The sequence below is a fragment of the Branchiostoma floridae genome, chromosome 13, assembly GCF_000003815.2.
Source record: "Branchiostoma floridae strain S238N-H82 chromosome 13, Bfl_VNyyK, whole genome shotgun sequence".
NCBI classification, from domain to species: domain Eukaryota; kingdom Metazoa; phylum Chordata; class Leptocardii; order Amphioxiformes; family Branchiostomatidae; genus Branchiostoma; species Branchiostoma floridae.
The window spans coordinates 2,763,705-2,782,514 of NC_049991.1; the positions used below are offsets into that span (position 1 = coordinate 2,763,705).

The window sequence follows — 18,810 nt, forward strand, 5'->3', positions numbered from 1 at the left end:
TACCTGCATATGCAGTGGGTATTCAAGCCCTGCAAACGCATATGCTCGAGCAAGGTGAAGGCTCTGTCTTGCGAAGAGGAAGTAAGAACCTTGGCAATTACAGTTGTTTTGAAAACCTGAGGCTTTGGAACAACAGCCAAACATTTTTCTCTGTGTTGAAACCTTCGCTCACATTGATGGTTTCATTCAGTGGTTATAGCAAAGGTCCAGGCATCATGACACCATATACACCTCGGGGCGTGTTATTAACCCTTCATATATAATGATTATCAATTACATGTATTAGAAAAGCTATAGAAGTGCACAATGGCAAATATCATTTTGTTGAGAATTGAGCTAGATTAAACTAATGTTACATGTACATTGGTTTCATAATTTGTGCTTCAAATAGCATATAAGTTAGACAAAGCATAACTTTAACTGGTTAAAGCAAGGAGGTTAAAATTCCTCTTTTCAACCTCCTTGGTTAAAGTTATCCACATGGAAAACATGCAATAAGAATTCATTCAAGAGTCACCTGAAAATTGGCTTCAGCTCGCAACTTTTTGTAAAAGAAGCAAACTGAAGCCAAAACTATGACACTGAGGGGCAGTGCTATGTGATCATTCTTCAACATTAGATGACATGACAGTATAGACTTTGACAGCTACAGACAGATATTGACAATGACAATGACAATGACAATGATCTTTATTGCATATTCCTGCCCAACATGGGCTAAATGCATTGGGTTGGATAACTTAAGTATACGTGAAACAGGTTACATTTTACATCATCTAAAATCTACATAGTCTCTTCTCTCTTTTTGAAACTTGTGTGAACAAATTTACAAATCTTTTCAAGTGCGTTGTATTTATTAGTTGACATTATGTAGTTGAACATTTGGTCCTTACTTAAACACGCGTATTCATCATCTAGTTGTAGTGTATTTATGAGAGATGTGCGCATCTCGGTGTATATTCTACATGTATGTACTAACTTTTTAGCTTACATACTTGCGATGATCTGTATGGATCAAAATTCTTACAGATCATGCCATGTATGTAAGCTACATATACATGCTTCTTCCAGTCAATTACTTGTGTTCAGCGGAGTAAGACCACACAAACAGTAATGGTCGCCCCGCCAACGACAAACATCAGAGCCCTGTCTAGCACAAGAGCCGCCATCTTCCACTCATCCTGGTCCTTCTTTTTTTCACTCCTTTCTCGTGCATGGGCCGAGTATTCCCTGCTGTGGCACACAATCTCGCGCAGAGACAGATCGAGGGCCAGATTTGGAGTTTCCTTTTGTCGGATGGTCTCGTTATCCGAAGCTTTGTAGACACCATCTTTGGCGGGAGGAAGCACATGTTTCTCCTCCGTGATGGTGTTCATACAGAAGAGGCGAGCCAGGTAGCGTAGCAGAACTAAACGGAGCCAGCGGGGTAGAGGGCGGGCGGGCGGACCACTGTAGGACATTCGGATCACCATGATGGAAGCCAGGCACGAGAAGCCAACCAACGCGATGGTGGCAGCGAAGAACTGACCTGGGAAGTGAACAGAAATCATTGAACATCAGTGTTAGGGATTTACTGTCCTACAAATGTTACATGACATTATGATTGACCAACTAGCAGCTGCTCATTTTGGAAATGGTCAGATGTTTCAAATAGCTACTTTTGTCTGTGACACTGAGGAAATCTTGTTGAAGATGAGGTTCTATTTTCCTACTATGGCAGAGAAGATGAAGACAAATTCTATGTTAACATATCAATTAGCTCCTTCTGTTTGCATCCATTTCTGTAATTATTAAGGACGTGACATACATTCTCTCATATATTGCTTCTCGTAAACCTGTTCTTCAACAAGATCTCTTAAAGGCAACCTAAGCAATATTACAGCGTCAAAGTGGAAATATTCTGAATAAGGCAATCTGCATGATATTGAAATCTACTGAATTGTATTCACACATTTACATCATAATTTTAGTCTTTGAGCGGTTAAAAACAGCACAGAGACAAGTTGCACGAGGATATTCCTTATTATTGTACCCCCAAAAATAAGGATTTGATCTGGAATCTTTGTGCAACTCATTCCCGTGCCGTTTTTAATGGCTCAATTTATGAAATAATGATGTAAACGTGCTAAAATAGTGCATTAGATGTCAATATTATACAGACTGCCTTATTCAGAATATTTCCACTTTTAACATTGTGATATTGCTTACGTTGCTTCTGTTGCCTAGGTTGGTGTCAATGACGAAAGGTAGTGGAAACTACCAAAGATGTTGGACCGTTCCAAAATCATATCCTGTTGCTTGCTATTTGGCATATCTGTCTACCTGGATGTCTCACCAATGAAGCTTATTATAAATGATTTGAATTTGGCTCTTACCCAACTGAGGAGTAGTTATGGAAGTTTTGGGCAGAGAGTCCGACAAAACCTTCTGGAAGACGACGAGAGCCAGCAGGATGGTGACGAAGAAGGCCAGCCGCTTTCCGGTGTCCGGGGGTATGCAGAACCCGAACACGTTCAGGATCATCAGGATGATACAGGGTGCAACCATGTTGAACATGTAGAAGAAGGGCCGACGCTCCAGTTGCATGGTAAGGAAGATAGTGACAAAGGGTTCGGTGCAGCAGGGATAGAAGGCTACCTGTGGGTATGTGACACAAGTCACATTAAGCAACGCAAATTGAATTGCAAAAATTAGGGGTGGGTACCGGTACAGAAAATTCAGGTACAAGTACAATTCAAGATCAGGTCCAGGTCTGGGCCTGAACCTGGACCTAATTGTGAATGGACAATACTAGTACACAAAACAATGGCCCATTTCGCTACCAAGGAATCTGTTTGGTGGATTATCCTATCTTCACGTAAACAAAGCTAACTGCCTCTTTAAGTTAGACCAAGTTCAACTGAAGAAACTTGATAAAAATGACTATCAACTCTCCTCTACTTTGCTCTTGCTATTTCTAGGACCAATAAGCCTCAAAACATGTGAATGGCTGTTGCTGTAGTGCTGGTATAATCTGTTCATTTACAAATCGGTCCAACATCCGGTCCGGAATTTTATCAGGTCTAGTTTTTCCAGACCGGTCAAACAAGAAAAAAATGGTTTTGCACTGGTAGAGTCAATTCCAAGTCACCGAGATGGTTTTGAAATAATATTTGTAATAAGTTTGAACTATTTTGAGTAAAAGAACATTTCAGTCACTAAAGTTCGAAATTGTTCAAACATTTCAAAATGAAAGTTTAAACATGTTTGAACCTTTTTATATTTGTTGGAACATTTGGGAAAGTAATGATATCATTATCTCTTTGTTTAGAACAATTTTCAAACATCTATGTGTTTTTGTTATTGTTCCAACATGTTCCAACATTTTGTGTCATTTTTTCCCTCCATAAAAACTTTTATTGACCCCATAAACAAAGCTGCTAAGCTTGGTCCTTTGTTTGGCTCTTGTATTTTTAGATTCTCTTTAGTATACACTGGTGAGTCTTTTGTGAGAAGGTGGCAGACAGACATAATTTCCTGCACTTGGCAGGGATGTGTGAATTGCCCTCTTCCCAGCCCACTGACCCAGTTTCATCATATTGTTTCCATGTTCGAACATGTGATCACAAATGATGCATCTATGTTGGAACAGTTTAGAAACGAACAGAAATAATGTATTTGATGTTAGAAATGTTTCTAACATGTTTGAATACTATAGAAACATTTAGAATGTCACATAGATGTTGTAAATAGTTCTAAACAGTTACTTATCATTATAGATTGTTACAAAGATTTCCAAATTGTTAGAACAAAAGGCAAGAAACACCCTCTCGGTAATATGGAATTGACTCTATGGACCCATCCCTAGCAAAAATTCTACAATCCTAAATATTGGGTATATTTACACCGGGCTTTCTGAGTTTCTCCATCCTTACCTTTCTTTCCATTGGTGCCTTGTTCAGGATCCATTCCACATTCTGGGTGAAGATGCTGAGGCCTGCACTGGGGTTCACCAGGGATATGTTCACTTTGGAGCTGGAGTAAATCCAAGACCCAAACTCCAGAATGCATTCCTGAAAAAAGGTGATAACATCTGTAATATTTACTGTCTTCTATAGTATGAAAATATCAATGTGCCATAAGGTAGGCTTTTTGTCTGTCATCGTGCCATTAGGTGGGAGTTCAGACTTTGATCGTTCAAGATCCATGGCACCATTTAATCGAACACAGCTAACACATGTTTTGTCCTGTCCCTTTTACGTACAAATCTAAGCAAGGGAAATATCTCAAATGTACGAAAATATTACTATTCAAGGAAGATGTTGAACCTGCAAAAAGCCAACCTCCTTGACAGAAGAAGCTATCAAAGATCAGCAATCAGATCTTGAACGTCCAACCCTTGCAAGACTGGGAACAACAGACGCTAAACCGGATAGTGAGTTAGTGACAGCAAAGTAATTGCAACCTAACTGAAGATGGGAGTTCTCACACCTTTTAGACTTAAGACATTTTTGGAAATGTTAGAGGGAGGAAGACCTTGTGGCTTCCAGAGTCACTCTAACGTTAAGAGAAGAAGAGTGATCTACCTGCTTGTCGAATGGAAACCTTGTTATGTCCACTTGGCATGCACTGGTGTAGATGGCTGGGTGTAGGTACGACACCCGTCCTGCACTGGTCACGGTAACATCAGTGATAGGCTCTATGGCACCGTAGGTCTTAGCTATGCTGTCACAATAAACAAAAACCATACATGGATGAAAAACGTACTGAATAAAAACAGCAAAAAAGAAACCTAGAGAATAGCTTGATAGGACAGTTACTGCAGGAACATCATATTTCCTCTTATTTTACAGTAGTGCACAAATATATGATGTATTCTGATGTAATTTTTGTGTGATTATTGTTGTAGTCTTTCTGTAATGTCCGTTATCACTGTGATATTGTATTGATGTATCTTATGACGTTGCGTGTAGGACCACAGGAAGAATAGCAAATGGAAATGTCAATAGTGGATCTAAATTAAGTCGAAGTGAAAGTAAAGTCAAAGCTCTAAAACTAATAACAACGTGAGAAGTATAAAAATGCTGTAATTTAAGTTTTCACTCCAAGCAGCTCATTGTTAAAAAAGGCAGTACCTTAAAACATGCCCCATCACGTAATATAATATTATGTCCTCTCTCTACTCACTTGTTGTAGAGGAAGATGTCAGGCCTCCAGATGTCAGCAGAATGAATGGTTAATGAGTCCACACCTCCATGTTCTGAGGCATTCCATGTCAGGTACTCATCGTCCCAGTACTGTAAACACAATAAAAGGAAAGTGATCTTGATCCAGTTTTAGCTCACTGAAGAGCTAGTCTTTGATTGGTTTTGACAGAGAGGAGAGGCACTTATGTACAGTATTTACGGGTTCCCAAGCTCTTTTCAACAGTGGACCACAGTGTGACGTCCCGTCCTAATGACTACAACCCTTTCTGGTAGCGTGCATGTTTAGTGATAGCCTGGGTACCATTCTCTGCTGGTCGGCTTTGGGGTGCTTCACCCAGCCCAGTGTGCTTAGGCACCGACCTGTTTCTGTCAGCCTGCCTGATTAGATGCCCTTTGAGATTTCGCCGCCAAAGCTTGTAGCCGGCCTTTGGAGTTTACACCTCCAGCGAAATCTAACCAACCCATAAGAACTCCCCCGGCCTGCGCTTATTAACTGCACAATCCCGCTAGACCTAAAGGGCCGAAGAGCATGACGAGCGCCTCAATGGTATGGTACCCAGGCTAGTTGAGTGAGCGACACAGCTGGAATCAAACTCATGGCTTCTACTTCCAGAGGCAGGGCCGCTAACCTAACTGGACTATGCTACAAAAAACACAAATATCAGGCCACAGGTTTCGTTCTGTATACTGAAGCTAACCAAACAGCTGGTGTCTACATAATATACAGAGTAAGCAACATATTGCATGGTTTGAAAAAGAAGAACAATAGCTGTTTTTAAATTAGTAATTAGGAGCTGCTTATTAATTATGATACTCACCAGACGTTGCCAGATGTTGATTTGGAATGTCTGCTCTCTTTCAGCCTGAAAATAAGAAATTATTATTCATATAAAAATGAGACAATGAATCGTGGTAATTGGGCATCATAATCATGATGAACAGATACAACGTTAACTGGTCGTTTCACTACATTGCCAATTTTTTGGAAGTTGTTTTGCTTTTTGGCAGAAGTTGCTTTCCTGCATGGAAAAATTCACTTTCAAATTGTTACATTCAATTCATGTACATTAGAATGGCATTACCCTAAATGCGTAGATGAAGGTTAGACATATTTGCCATATGATATATCAAATGGCAGTTACTCCAGAAACTGGCTATGATCATATCCAGTTCCTTGAATAATTATTATTGAGATTGTCATTTCATTTTATGGGCTAACAATATTAGAAGTCATTTTCTTTCAATTACTTGTTGCAGATCTGTAAACTGTACTTAGCACAATGGGGCAAAAATGTACAATAAATTGATGGTCTTCCATCTATCCATCCTTTGATTTGCCCATTAAATACAAGAATACCCGGTAGATTTTATTTACGTTAATATGACACATAAAATCGTAAAATTGATAATCATAATAACCACTATCAGGCATAATCGGGGACTATGTAATCAATTCAACAGCCTGTATTGTCCAAAAATGCCAACAAAAATGTTTACCTACGAAATCGCCATTCTTAAAAAAATGTTCTGCTGAGTCAGATAACACCAAACAATAACATTTTCTTAGTTCTGTTGTGAAATACTGATAATGGGACAGCCTGATAAGACAGATGACACCATTTCATTCACTCACTCTTGAATCAAAAATAATTATTTAATACTTTTCAAGTTACTTTTTAGTTTTTTAGGAACATGATTTCTAATGCTATTGGTCTATTTAATGAAATAGCATTCAAATGTAGCGAGGCGACTTTTACCACGACTTGCCAGGCATCTAGCAAAACGACCTGCCTGGTATGTAGCGAAACAGTCACCTGTAAAGGACTGACAATGTAGTGAAGCGACCATAACCGCACTGCCATGCTCACCCTCCCTACCTCTATACAGGTGAAATAGAATATGGGTAATGCCATTAATTGTTGAGAAACATATCAGTGTGACTGTGCAGCTATCGGCTAAAAGATCCAACTTCATTAAAATTTATTGGATAAAATTTTCTCACCAGTTCGATAATCTGTTTCAGAGAGATGTCGAAGTCCACGTTCACAGGTGTAGATGCCGACTTGACCGGCCGCAAACTTTTGTCGTAGTTGGACAAGAGGGACGCCTTTAACGCTATGGCGTCATACTGGTTTACATGACTTCTGGACCCTGAAAATACAGTCTCCTGTTACACTGTTGTTATAAAGAATAGAGCGTTCTAGCACATTTTGTCTAAAATGCCCTTTAAAGGGATGTATTGTAAAAAATCACTGTTTTACCTAATTTATAGGTCATATTACATTATGTAAAGAATCTAGTAATATCCTATTACACTGCACAGTAATATTCAAGTGTGGATCTTTTTAAATGGTGGTAAAAAACTCTTTACATTTTGTTTTTTTCTTGTGAATGTAACATAAGACACAAGGTAAAGTAGGATGAGTCACGGCATTAACATATAAAATAGTTTGAACAAAATATCTGATACAATAGAAATGTGGCATTTAAGCACACAAATTGCTCCCAAGTTAGTGAGGGTGTATGGCAACATACTGGCAACAACGCACCGAGATACGTTACATACATGTAAAGTGTATACAATGTAACCGCCATACACTGAAAGATTGGACTATAACAATTATTGTACTTACCTGGTATACATGTAAAGAGTGTCATTAGGAGTAAAAAGCCAAGAGAAGTCTCCATGGTGCTCCAGTGGGACCAGCCCTTGTAGAAAAATTATGGGTGTGGCTGTAATTTTTTCAATACGTTGTCATGACATAAAACTGTTCATAAATCATTCTCTAATGCAAGAAAATACTTGGAGAATAATAAACATAAAATACAAAAAGCCATACACGACTATAAAACGTCACCCCAAAGTCACAAGCCACCCGCATTTATTACCGTAAGAGCTCTGCAACAGCAATCTCGTGTCTTGTGAAATGTCGGTCAGCTGAAACAGAACAGGACCATGAAAAAACTATGCTTTTATACCTACTAGACCTTGAAGTGTGTGCGGTTTCACCATTGCCAACATGCTTGATGTAACGTCAATGAAAGGCAGCACTTCACACACTTAGTAAGCCATGTCGACTTCTATTATATACAACCTTCAGGAATGAGAATCAGACAATTGTGAGGAGCGTGGTCTGAGTAAATAGATATGTGGATTTTGTGACAATACAACAAGGACGTTATTGAATACACTAAGCAAATGTTATTGTTCGGTGTTGTCTGAATCCACAAAGAAACGTGTAATACTTTGTACAAATCCAGAAGGGTAGTTCTTAGAATACATAAATTGATTTTCGATAACATGACATACCTGTCACCAAACCATTGTATGGTAGCAATTGAAGTATGCTTCACAAAAAACATTCAATCATGCACATACAATGTATATAGTGGTGGGTTGTGCCAGTCTCCTTTGTACTTTATCATTTATGTCTACCAGTTTGGATTTTCTCCAGAATAGCTGATTGATGAATAGATATGGTCTTGAATTCAATGGGGGATTCCTTTTATCTTGTATAAAGGAAACAGATAAAACTTAAAACGAGGTAGACTTTAGAGTTTCAGTGAACATCTTTCTTTTATTCTCAATCATTGGTTCCTTACCAGTTGGTCCCAGTTCTATACTTAGTAACGTTAATCATTGCACAAGTTTCCATGATTTCATCATCCTTTAAAATCATTCCATCAACATACCAGGACGGGATTTGAAAAATATAAGTATGATATAAAATTAGATATGGATATTAATATAGCAAGCTTCATATAACTGCCATAGCAACTACCATACTGCATCCAAACTCTCCTACGTTGACCAAACTACGTTAACCATGTTAACCACTTAGTACATGTAGTATTGTAGGTTTAGGTTTTTGAACCAGCACAATACACCATGTCAGATCAAAATTTAATCATCTCATTGTAACACTTGATGTAAACTTCCACATAAGTTCTTGAGTCATCTGATAACATCAACGTTCATAATTTCACATCAATGCCAGAGCCTTATTGTTCAGCGAGGTTTTAAAATACATAAAAGTTCTTCAGCATTGGTAAATTATATAGTAGAAAGTTACACTTTTGTTCTAACACAGAGAGAAAATGAGACTCACCTGAATTCTTCACTGTCCCTACAGTTTTTGTTGAGAGATAATACAAGCTTTAGTTGGACTTGCTATTGGGCCACGTGACCGTAACGTCACCCGCTGTTACTAATGAAACATTCTCCCTCACAAAAGACAATTCAAGGTTTTGAGTCTCATATTTCTTTGTGTATGACAGGGTTGGACAAGTTTTCTGAAACCCGCTTGTCCTATCGGGCAAGTAGTACATAAAAAATCTACTTGCCCGAATCAACTTTTCACTAGCCCGAAATTTAAATGACATTTTTCTACATGCATTTTCACTTCCAACGATGAGATTCTTGTTATTGGCTCTATTTTCCATGTTGATCAATGCTTGATGCCATGACTGTGAAAAGTAGCAAGACTGTATATCAAAATCTCACTCAATAAAAAAATATAACTTGCCCGATTGGACAAGTGGTGCAGGACATGCACTTGACTTGCCCGTTTAGCATTTTCACTTGCCCGGGACAATAGGGCTATTGGATTTGTCCAACCCTGTATGAACAAAGTTCAACTTCCAACAGGATCATATCATAGATAATACATGTGCATACAATTAATATTTGTGATGAATATCAATCAATAGAAGTGTAATTATATAGATAACATGTACTGCATTAGTTATCGTATCCCACAATAGTTGCAATCTTGGACCACCACTATGAGGGACACGTTGCGATCATCCAATGGTATTAACGAACATCCAAATGTTCAACAGGTTACTGTCTTCTTTCAGACATCCTTGTCATTTACTCTTAGTCCTGCACAACAGTTTCATAAAACTGTAATCTAAACCCGCATGTAAATACAGTTTCAACAAGCAACAGAATTGCTTAAAACGGAACTCCCACTAACATTCTTCTCCCTTGCTCAACTCTTCCTTGCTTTCGTCATCTCATTTTCAACTTATTATTCTAAAATATACTTTTGTAAAATAAAATAAAAGATAAAAGCTTTTAGCGTGGGATATCCTTTGGTATAGATATAAGAAAAGCTGTAAAAGAAGCAAAAACAACTGACGCCTTCAGGTATCAGGTACCTGCGGTACTATTTTACTGACAATTCTTTTGAGTTGCAGTAGAGGTAACATCCTATTTCTACAGGGGCTCCTTGCACTTGTTGCCCTAAAATTTGGCACATGTAGTGTCTGATTTTTTTAGGGCAGCGAGTGTAAGGAGCCCCGGTAGAAATAGGATGGTACCCAGGCTACATTGTTGGGGAAATGCAAGTTCTAAAGCCCATCCAGTGAGCTTTAAAAGTAAGCTGACTCCCCATTGGTGTTCTCCTCTCCCTGTCCAGTTTTGGCCCTCTTGACCACATGCTCCCCCTCCCCACTGGACTTCCTCTTCTTGGTCTTTGGTTCCGCATTGTCCTTGGCTGCAGCTGCCGAAATGTAACATTTAAACATTTGTATTTCAATGGAAGATCTTATCTTTCTCCTCTAACTTCTAAGTGACTTTTGCTATATTATAATCAACATAATCTAGTTTACAGATGTGAAAAATGTGTGCATATTGACAATGAAAGCTGTCTATGAAGTCTGACAAACATTTTCATTTGAAATGTACAGGAAATGTCATTACTTTTTTCTGGAAAAATGCTTACCAGTGGACCGCAAATTGTATGTGGCAAACCTGTTGACTATCCACAGTTCACATGGGCCTCAAACACTAAATGTAATGACCAAAGGCATTTGTGTTAGTATTGTACATACCAGTAGAATCCAGCATAGTGGGATCCAGGTTTGTAGCTACGGCATGGGCCCACAGGGTCACCTCCACTTTATGTGGGGTCCACTGGCCTTCGGGGTCTAAGGAAAGAGTTAATGTTTTAAGACACATGTAGGCTCACAACCATCAACCATAACAGATCAACATCACATGATAAAATGGTTCAAATGTGGGGTAAAAGAGGCTTACACATCAGGTCCTTTGGCTTCCAGGTCTTCTGACCAAGATACTTTTATTGCTGTGTGTATCTGATTCATGGCTAATATTTCCCTTAGGCCTAGGAACAAAAAAGTTATGTTTCCTGTTTCACTGTCCGGAATTCGCTGAAAAAAAATCAGGGTTGCTAGGTAGGGATCATCTTTTTTTTTCTTTCGTTTTTTAGACTCTGGCCAAAACTCTTAACTGTACAATACAGTTAAACAAATAAAAGTGAAATACATAAGGACATTTATATTTTCAATGTCAAACTTTAACTGTGTGCATAATGGTTACAAATCTGTGGATACATTTATCCTTCATTAGATAGGACAAGCAGGTTTTTGGTTTTTCTAGGGTCTGTCGGGAAACAGGAAACACAACATTTTTTTTCCGTAGGCCGCAGACCCCATATTCAGTTATTGACAGTGAACTGCTAAAACTATGAAAGATAAATACCATCATAAAGATTGGCTTTTACAATATTTCATATTAAAGATGTGTCAAAACTAAGCATACATGATGTTGGAATAATCCCAATTTACTGAAACCTTACAAAACTTCTAAGTGAACACACTGTGTTTATCTTCTTACCTTGCTTGTTGAGCCTCTTACAGCACTTCTTGATGTGGTCCAGGTACTTGAGGAAGTAAGGCAGGGTGTACTGTACCGGTCCCAGTCCAGGGATGGACAACATGGACTCATCAGCCATGAAGGGCACCAGCTCAGGGGCTGCTGCAGCCAGGATGGCTAAGGACAAAAATGGATTGGGTTTAGTGGCAGGGTGTACTGTACTGGACCCAGTCCAGGGGTGGACAACATGGACTTATCAGCCATGAAGGGCACCAGCTCAGGGGCTGCTGCAGCCAGGATGGCTAAGGACAAAAATGGATTGGGTTTAGTGGCAGGGTGTACTGTACTGGACCCAGTCCAGGGATGGACAACATGGACTTATCAGCCATGAAGGGCACCAGCTCAGGGGCTGCTGCAGCCAGGATGGCTAAGGACAAAAATGGGTTTAGTGGCAGGGTGTAATGTACCGGACCCAGTCCAGGGATGGACAACATGGACTTATCAGCCATGAAGGGCACCAGCTCAGGGGCTGCTGCAGCCAGGATGGCTAAGGACAAAAATGGGTTTAGTGGCAGGGTGTAATGTACCGGACCCAGTCCAGGGGTGGACAACATGGACTCATCGGCCATGAAGGGGCTGCTGCAGCCAGGATGGCTAAGGACAAAAATGGATTGGGTTTAGTGGCAGGGTGTACTGTACTGGACCCAGTCCAGGGATGGACAACATGGACTCATCAGCCATGAAGGGCACCAGCTCAGGGGCTGCTGCAGCCAGGATGGCTACAGAAAATGGATGGAATAGAGTTACCATGGTAGTTGGAAGTTGAATCAGTTCTATATGTTTCAGTGTACAGGCAGTACTCATCTCTGATTCTATAATCCTTGAGGCACACAGATGTGCAAGCACTACAGTGATGTGTTCTGACATGTGACTAGTATTAATGGTTAAGTGACACAGTCAGGAATTGAAATTCCTTTTAGGGCATACAGTCAGGTAGGCATTGATGCACCTTGCATAAAAATCTACGAGCAAGAGATAAATCGGAATGCACAACATAAGATGTAAGCAACACCTATTTATATGTACAAACCTTACTGTGTCTCTGCAGAAGTTGCACCTAAAATTCTACAGCTAACTTCAAATTCTAATATGGCAAAGGGTTTATCTTTTCTCTATTTAGTGTCAGGAATATACTGTACTACACTAGAGCACAAAAGTATCTTTACATACATAAACCTACACAAACATTTAGGTATACACATGGTATATCTGCAGTCAAAAGTCGGTGCACAGCTTCATATTTGGGTGCACAATACTCAATAGTGCATACATGTATATGTACATGTATGCACTCAGTACTCCAAGCCCTGGCAACAGGTACCGCTAGTAGTAGTAGTACAAGCGTAACCCTCAGGGTCTGGGTCCAAAACCCTACCATTACGCCATACCAATGCCATGAAGAACTACAAGTGTAAGAGTGAACAGAAGCGACCCAAATTCAACTTCACCAGAACACAGCAGATACCAGTAGTACAAGCCTAACCTGTAGCAGTGGCTGGTCCCACAGCCTTCAGTTTGGACAGTTCGTTGATGGCAGATGAGATGTTGGGGAGTTTGTTGAAGGCCTTCCTACTGGTCTCCTCCACAACCTCAGGCTTGTTACTCTCCACAAGCTGCTGCAGACGTGGGCGGAACTTACCTCGCTGGACAGAAGGAAAGACATCTTGTGTTAGTGCCGCAGCGTGCAAAATACCACTTGCACATTGCAACCACTTTTTGCTTGGTGCAACTTACTTCTAAACTCAGGTTGCACAGTGCGAAACCTAGATTTTGAGCCTTAGAACTTGATTTTGTTGTCAATTCATTTGGAAGAAAAAAATGGATTGATAGTAATATGATAGTAAATGCTTATGTATGTATGCATTGTACCTTTTTTATCAAGATAATGTGGCGGATATTTTCCATGGTTCAATGGTTCAATCAATGGTTCAATGTTAACCCAGCCCTTCCAAAGGCCCTTCAAAAGGCCCTTTTCTCTTTGCCCAATTTTATGGCTTAGTTAGACAAGGGTTACATTGCAGTCCAGTATCAAAACTGTATTTTAGACGTATGTGGTCCAGCGTAAATAAATCTACGCTTTAATCCATGTTTATCATAAAGATATATCAAAAATTGCATCAGAAGGAATTTATTTTGTAATAAAGAATAATGCATACTCATTGTGGGTCAAAAAGTTTTACAATACCGGTTTATTGTGCCAATAATTCATCTGACATAGATTATGTTAATGAGGTAAATTTCCAATACCTCCCTACACTGGGGGATTATTTTCGAGGGTAAAACTTATTAATTAGTTTAGAGGGTAAAACTTCACTGGAATGGATTCATCATTCTTTAATTGTAAAAATAAAACAACGTTTATTTTTGCATTTTGCGACTTGCAGTCTATGCCATACATTTCTATACCTTTTAAAACGAGGTTCTTCAGAACATGTAATGTTTAGCTCAGTGGTAAAGTTTATGCATTGTAATCCAACGCTCCGGGTTCGATTCCCGGAACGGGAATTTTTCAACTTTCTTTTTTTAAATTTTTTTTTTACACCATTAAAGTACTAGTAAACAATACTTTTGTCTTTTGACCAGAACATTTGGGAATTTCTGTTGTAGTTCTGCATTTTTCCGCTGTTGGGATATTTGAATGAACGAACAGACATGTATATGTAGGGTATATGTCGTTCTAACTTTCATTAAAATGCCCATACAACATCTATATCACATAATTGCACGAGAAGAAACTGATTTTCTCGAAAATAATTGCATCCTGTATGACAAAAAGTTTCACTAAACATGTTCATTCTTATATTCCTGGACAAACCTCATTTGCATATTGGTGAATCTCTCCATGCGACCATATCAGATTTAGTTACTCTATTTCTATTTACATGACATTCTAATAACTAGAAAAACGTTCACACATGCAAACCTTAGCAAAATGTCAGCTTTTTTAAAGCACTTGTTCTGGTTGTTTCTGATTATTTTGATGTGATCCTCATGTTTACTGATGAACACTGGTGAAGCGCCGAGGTACCTTTTCCTGACGAAATCCCTACTACCCGGCAAGATACAGCTTTTTTTAAAGCACTTGTTTTCACAAGTTAGTGAATTGTAGGTGGTGCAACTTGAAATTCAGATGTGCAACCTAGTTTTAGCCCAAGGTTGCACACTGTGCAACCTGGCTCAGAAAAGTATTTTGTACACTGTTAGTGGACTTGTTTCTAGAACACTTGTTTGTTTGTTTTGCATACCCAGTAAACCACCTTATGGAGTAACACACCAGGTTCGTACTGAACAGTACAAGCTGCATATCCGGACAGGTTAATTTGATCCACACCAGGAAGGTCATTTTGATAAGTTCGATGGGTTCTTTAATGTGCTCGAGGTGTGGCTCAGATCTCCTCAAACATGGGACCTCCATTCAATGTCCTAGCTGAGGGATGTCCCTAACCAAAGCTAGGTACTCATTTTCACGTGAGTGATGTTAGGAAAGTTGTGTAAAGTGCCTTTCACAAGGGCACAAGATCGGTGGCACATCAACGGATTCATTTCAGCTTTATAAATAGAAGTGCTTAAAAAGTAGTATTTAAAAAGGTACATACATGATCATACCATTCAATCCACTTTCACTGTGAGAGTAAGCTCAAGACAAAAATTTCTACCATAAGAAATGATGCTCAACAGTTCATGTGCTATTGACAACCTCACCTGGGTTATCATGGGTTACAAACAATTATACAAACTTATCATCAATTCAACTTTTTGACATTGAAATCTGTGTTACCATGAGTTTCCATCTCATGAGTTTGGCCAGCTCCTCATGGGTGATGTGTTTGTCAGTCCTCTCACTCAGGGCCTGGGGAAGTTCTTCTTGGAACCTACATGGACAAAACATGTAGAAAACATTACAGCAATAAGTGGGTTTATAAACCTCAATTATGCAAACTAGCCACTGATTTATCTAATTATGTAAGGCATCTCCGAAGCTATCTACATTCCAAATATCATGACGATCCGTCAACCTTTCCCGAGTTATTCCCCTCTAAAGGGATGATGCAACTTTGCACTGAAAAATTTCCAAAATTCCTATCGAATTCTGGGAATTCTTGCCAAATGGATGCACACTACACTGTTAGGCTAGCCCCTGAGGCGTTGCCAAAAATATCATACTAAGATATGCAAATGGAGACAAATTTTCTGTGGCCCTTTGTTGTGGGTTTTTACAGTCAACTCTCATAGTGAACTCATCATACTCATGTTCTGTCTTGCAACTACAAAAATAAAACACAGTGAATGTCTCCTTTCTCCAACTACATCATTTAAAGTCCCTGCAAACTGAAATTAATTTACAGTATCAAACTGAAAATTCATCCTACTCTATAGTCCATCATTTCAAGTATCAAATATTTCAAATGACGGTTATCAATCTTCTGATGTAATGCCATGCTGTTACAGGTAACATTGTACGACTTGGAGCCAATCAAAGCTCTCGTTCTCAGAGAAATTTTCAAACATTAAAGGATTGTCTATCAACTGCTGCCAGACTATTCAGTATTTCGTGTCTGAGAAAATAATTTTTGGTACAATTCTCTGTACTTCTTCTCACCATTTGTCCAGTTTGATTAAGTCGGCTTTCTTCTGACTCTTGTCCACTTTCAGTTTCAGCACCTTACTGTAGAGACTGTGACACTTGGACCACGCCTTACTGTCACCACTGCTGAAGAACTGTCTGGTACTCATGTCTGTCACTGTCAGGAACTTTAGAACCTGTAATGGAACTGGAGAGAGGAAATGCTGGTGATTCAGTTGTGGGTCAGACAGTCCAGAACCATACTCAGTTACTGTAGAGACTGTGACACTTGGACCACGCCTTACTGTCACCACTGCTGAAGAACTGTCTGGTACTCATGATGTCAGGTACTAAGGGACCTGTAATGGAACTGGAGAGAGGAAATACTGGTGATTCAGTTGTGGGTCAGACAGTCCAGTAGTACCATACTCAGTTACTGTAGAGACTGTGACACTTGGACCACGCCTTACTGTCACCACTGCTGAAGAACTGTCTGGTACTCATGTTTGTCAGGAACTATGGGACCTGTGATGGAACTGGAGAGTGGAAATACTGTAAGTGCATTTAAGTTTGTGGTGATTTAATTTCGCTGCATCAGCACCTTATTACTGTAGAGACTGTGACACTTTGACCACGCCTCACTGTCAGCACTACTGTACAAATGTGCTATACTTGCTGTACTATACATTATTATATAAGCGATTTGCGGTCGCAGTGAAGAGGTCACTACGAAAACCATGAACATGAAACCCTGCAAAAATCCAAAAATTTTACAGCATTCTTTTACAAATGGTTAATGTTCAAAATTTCTTGATGACGTAATAATCAATGACCTATATGGTATACACATCTCTAAAATCTGTTTTTCAGACAACAGCTCTATGCATGAACTATGGTTCTTATCGATTTTGCACATTTGCACAGCACTGCGGAAACAAACAACAAACACACAAAGAGACAACGAAAATTCGTTCGAAGTTAGAGGTATGTCGAAATTAGGGTCTGGGTCGTAACTTAAATCACTGTGAATGCACTATTAAATCTGAAAATTTCCTTCTAAATCTTGGGACACAAATTAGAAAATCATTACAGAATTTACCCTTGGCCTTGCCGTTTTCCTCAACTGCAAATTTGAAGAAAAACTGACAAACTACTTGTTTACAGTTCACCCAAAGGCCCAAGAATGGAATGGCGGCCACTCCCACCCACAAAATAAGTTGAAGCGATTTGAAACTTATTTAGACCTTTTCAGGCCCTCAAACGGCCACACTTTTCCCCTGGTGTTGTCGTAAACGTGTTGTGGCCAAATCAGGTAGTAAACAACGGCCAGGTGACCCCAAAACTCACCTTTCTTGGTGCTTCAGGCGGATCTAAGCAAACCAAAACAACCAGCTCACTTTCCCGCCAAATTTCAAAGTCTCGTCAAATCTCGCGAGCAAAACGCGATCTTGGGAGTCATTTTCTCTGATAGAACACGGAATCTGATTGGTTTAATTTGTGGTGAAATTGTCGTAACAGCCAATCAAAGCGCGTTGCTCATGGTGTCCACATTGGCCAAGATGGCGGCCGTTTTGAACGGAAATTTTTGAATCGCTCAGCAAAACAACTTGTCTCAAGTGAGTATAGACAGCGTTTCTGACGAAATTGTCCTCCTTTATCTATAGTTAAGTAGCTATTGTATCTGATATGTTGCAGCTGTGTTGCGTAGCCTGAAGAATCCACTTCAAAAATTATGTGCGGTTTTTATTAGGGGAGGGGGGCTCGATCTCGACTAGACTGAAATTTGATTTAATAATGGACGTAGAACAAATTTATACGCAAAATTGGGGTTCTTGTATCAACAATTTATTACAAGTCTCGACTTTTATTCTTTGATGTGGCGTAAACAAGGAAAAGCTCTCAAATTTTATGATTTAGCTATAATCAGAGTCCTCCCCAAAGGATGGAATAAGGGAGGCCCTCCACTATACTCCAGCCCAGCTCCACTATACTACTTTTGAAATCTAGTGTGTTTCTTCCATATTTTCCTGGTTAGTTTTGCTAAAATTAATGAAAATTCACAGATTTTTGTGCCAAGTGGCATCACTTTTCCAGTTGGCATTGTCCGCAAAAACTTGTGAATGCGCGATGATCATAACAATAGTGGTTTTGACACTTCACAACAAAGGAATCACAACAATATTATTATACTTGTAGTATTTGACACCCTCTGTCATGCAAAATGAACTTATTTTCATGAAAGTGTAGCGCGTTGGATTGGGTTATTTTTGCCAGTGCCTCCACTATACTAAAAGATTCTGGGGAGAGCCTAGCTGGGACAACGATCGGCATGGAGAAAACTTTCTCTGCGACGTTGGGGCGGAGCATATTCCGCTAAA

General features: G+C 39.4%; 2 protein-coding genes across 6 annotated transcripts; both read right to left on the minus strand.

The window, feature by feature from the left end:
- Positions 1-892: 892 nt before the first annotated feature.
- LOC118429329 (neuronal acetylcholine receptor subunit alpha-10-like) lies at positions 893-7,048 on the minus strand. The gene is made up of 6 exons (XM_035839809.1): positions 7,016-7,048; positions 5,167-5,276; positions 4,566-4,704; positions 3,915-4,052; positions 2,376-2,637; positions 893-1,528 (listed from the first exon to the last, which is right to left on the minus strand). Exons 1-6 carry the CDS (start codon positions 7,046-7,048, stop codon positions 1,086-1,088), a joined length of 1,125 nt encoding a protein of 374 aa, XP_035695702.1. The 3' UTR covers positions 893-1,085.
- Positions 7,049-8,744: 1,696 nt separating this feature from the next.
- Positions 8,745-17,880, minus strand: LOC118429237. 5 transcript variants are annotated; one of them, XM_035839703.1, is made up of 8 exons: positions 17,780-17,866; positions 16,898-16,968; positions 16,469-16,563; positions 15,647-15,740; positions 13,352-13,511; positions 11,830-11,985; positions 11,025-11,120; positions 8,745-10,693 (listed from the first exon to the last, which is right to left on the minus strand). In XM_035839703.1, the coding sequence occupies exons 2-8, from the start codon at positions 16,934-16,936 to the stop codon at positions 10,563-10,565; spliced, it is 771 nt and encodes a 256-aa protein (XP_035695596.1). In that variant the 5' UTR covers positions 16,937-16,968; positions 17,780-17,866; the 3' UTR covers positions 8,745-10,562. The 5 variants fall into 5 exon arrangements, with proteins under 5 accessions (XP_035695596.1, XP_035695597.1, XP_035695592.1 ...); XM_035839704.1 differs by lacking the exon at positions 16,898-16,968 and adding an exon at positions 16,733-16,802 and having other exon boundaries at positions 17,780-17,855; XM_035839699.1 differs by lacking the exon at positions 16,898-16,968 and having other exon boundaries at positions 16,469-16,640; positions 17,780-17,880.
- Positions 17,881-18,810: the final 930 nt, after the last annotated feature.

What these genes read in the sequence shown, in the direction of transcription:
- LOC118429329 (XM_035839809.1), bottom strand. Translation starts at nt 7,048, where the DNA reads ATGGCAGTGCGGTTATGGTCGCTTCACTACATT. An exon ending in TATGGTCGCTTCACTACATT is followed by an intron (nt 5,277 to 7,015) that starts GTCAGTCCTTTA and finishes TTGTGTTTACAG; the next exon opens with TACTGGGACGATGAGTACCT. An exon ending in CATAACTACTCCTCAGTTGG is followed by an intron (nt 1,529 to 2,375) that starts GTAAGAGCCAAA and finishes TTCACTTCCCAG; the next exon opens with GTCAGTTCTTCGCTGCCACC.
- LOC118429237 (XM_035839699.1), bottom strand. Translation starts at nt 16,602, where the DNA reads ATGAGTACCAGACAGTTCTTCAGCAGTGGTGACAGTAAGGCGTGGTCC. An exon ending in TTAATCAAACTGGACAAATG is followed by an intron (nt 15,741 to 16,468) that starts GTGAGAAGAAGT and finishes TTGTCCATGTAG; the next exon opens with GTTCCAAGAAGAACTTCCCC. An exon ending in TCATGAGATGGAAACTCATG is followed by an intron (nt 13,512 to 15,646) that starts GTAACACAGATT and finishes CCTTCTGTCCAG; the next exon opens with CGAGGTAAGTTCCGCCCACG.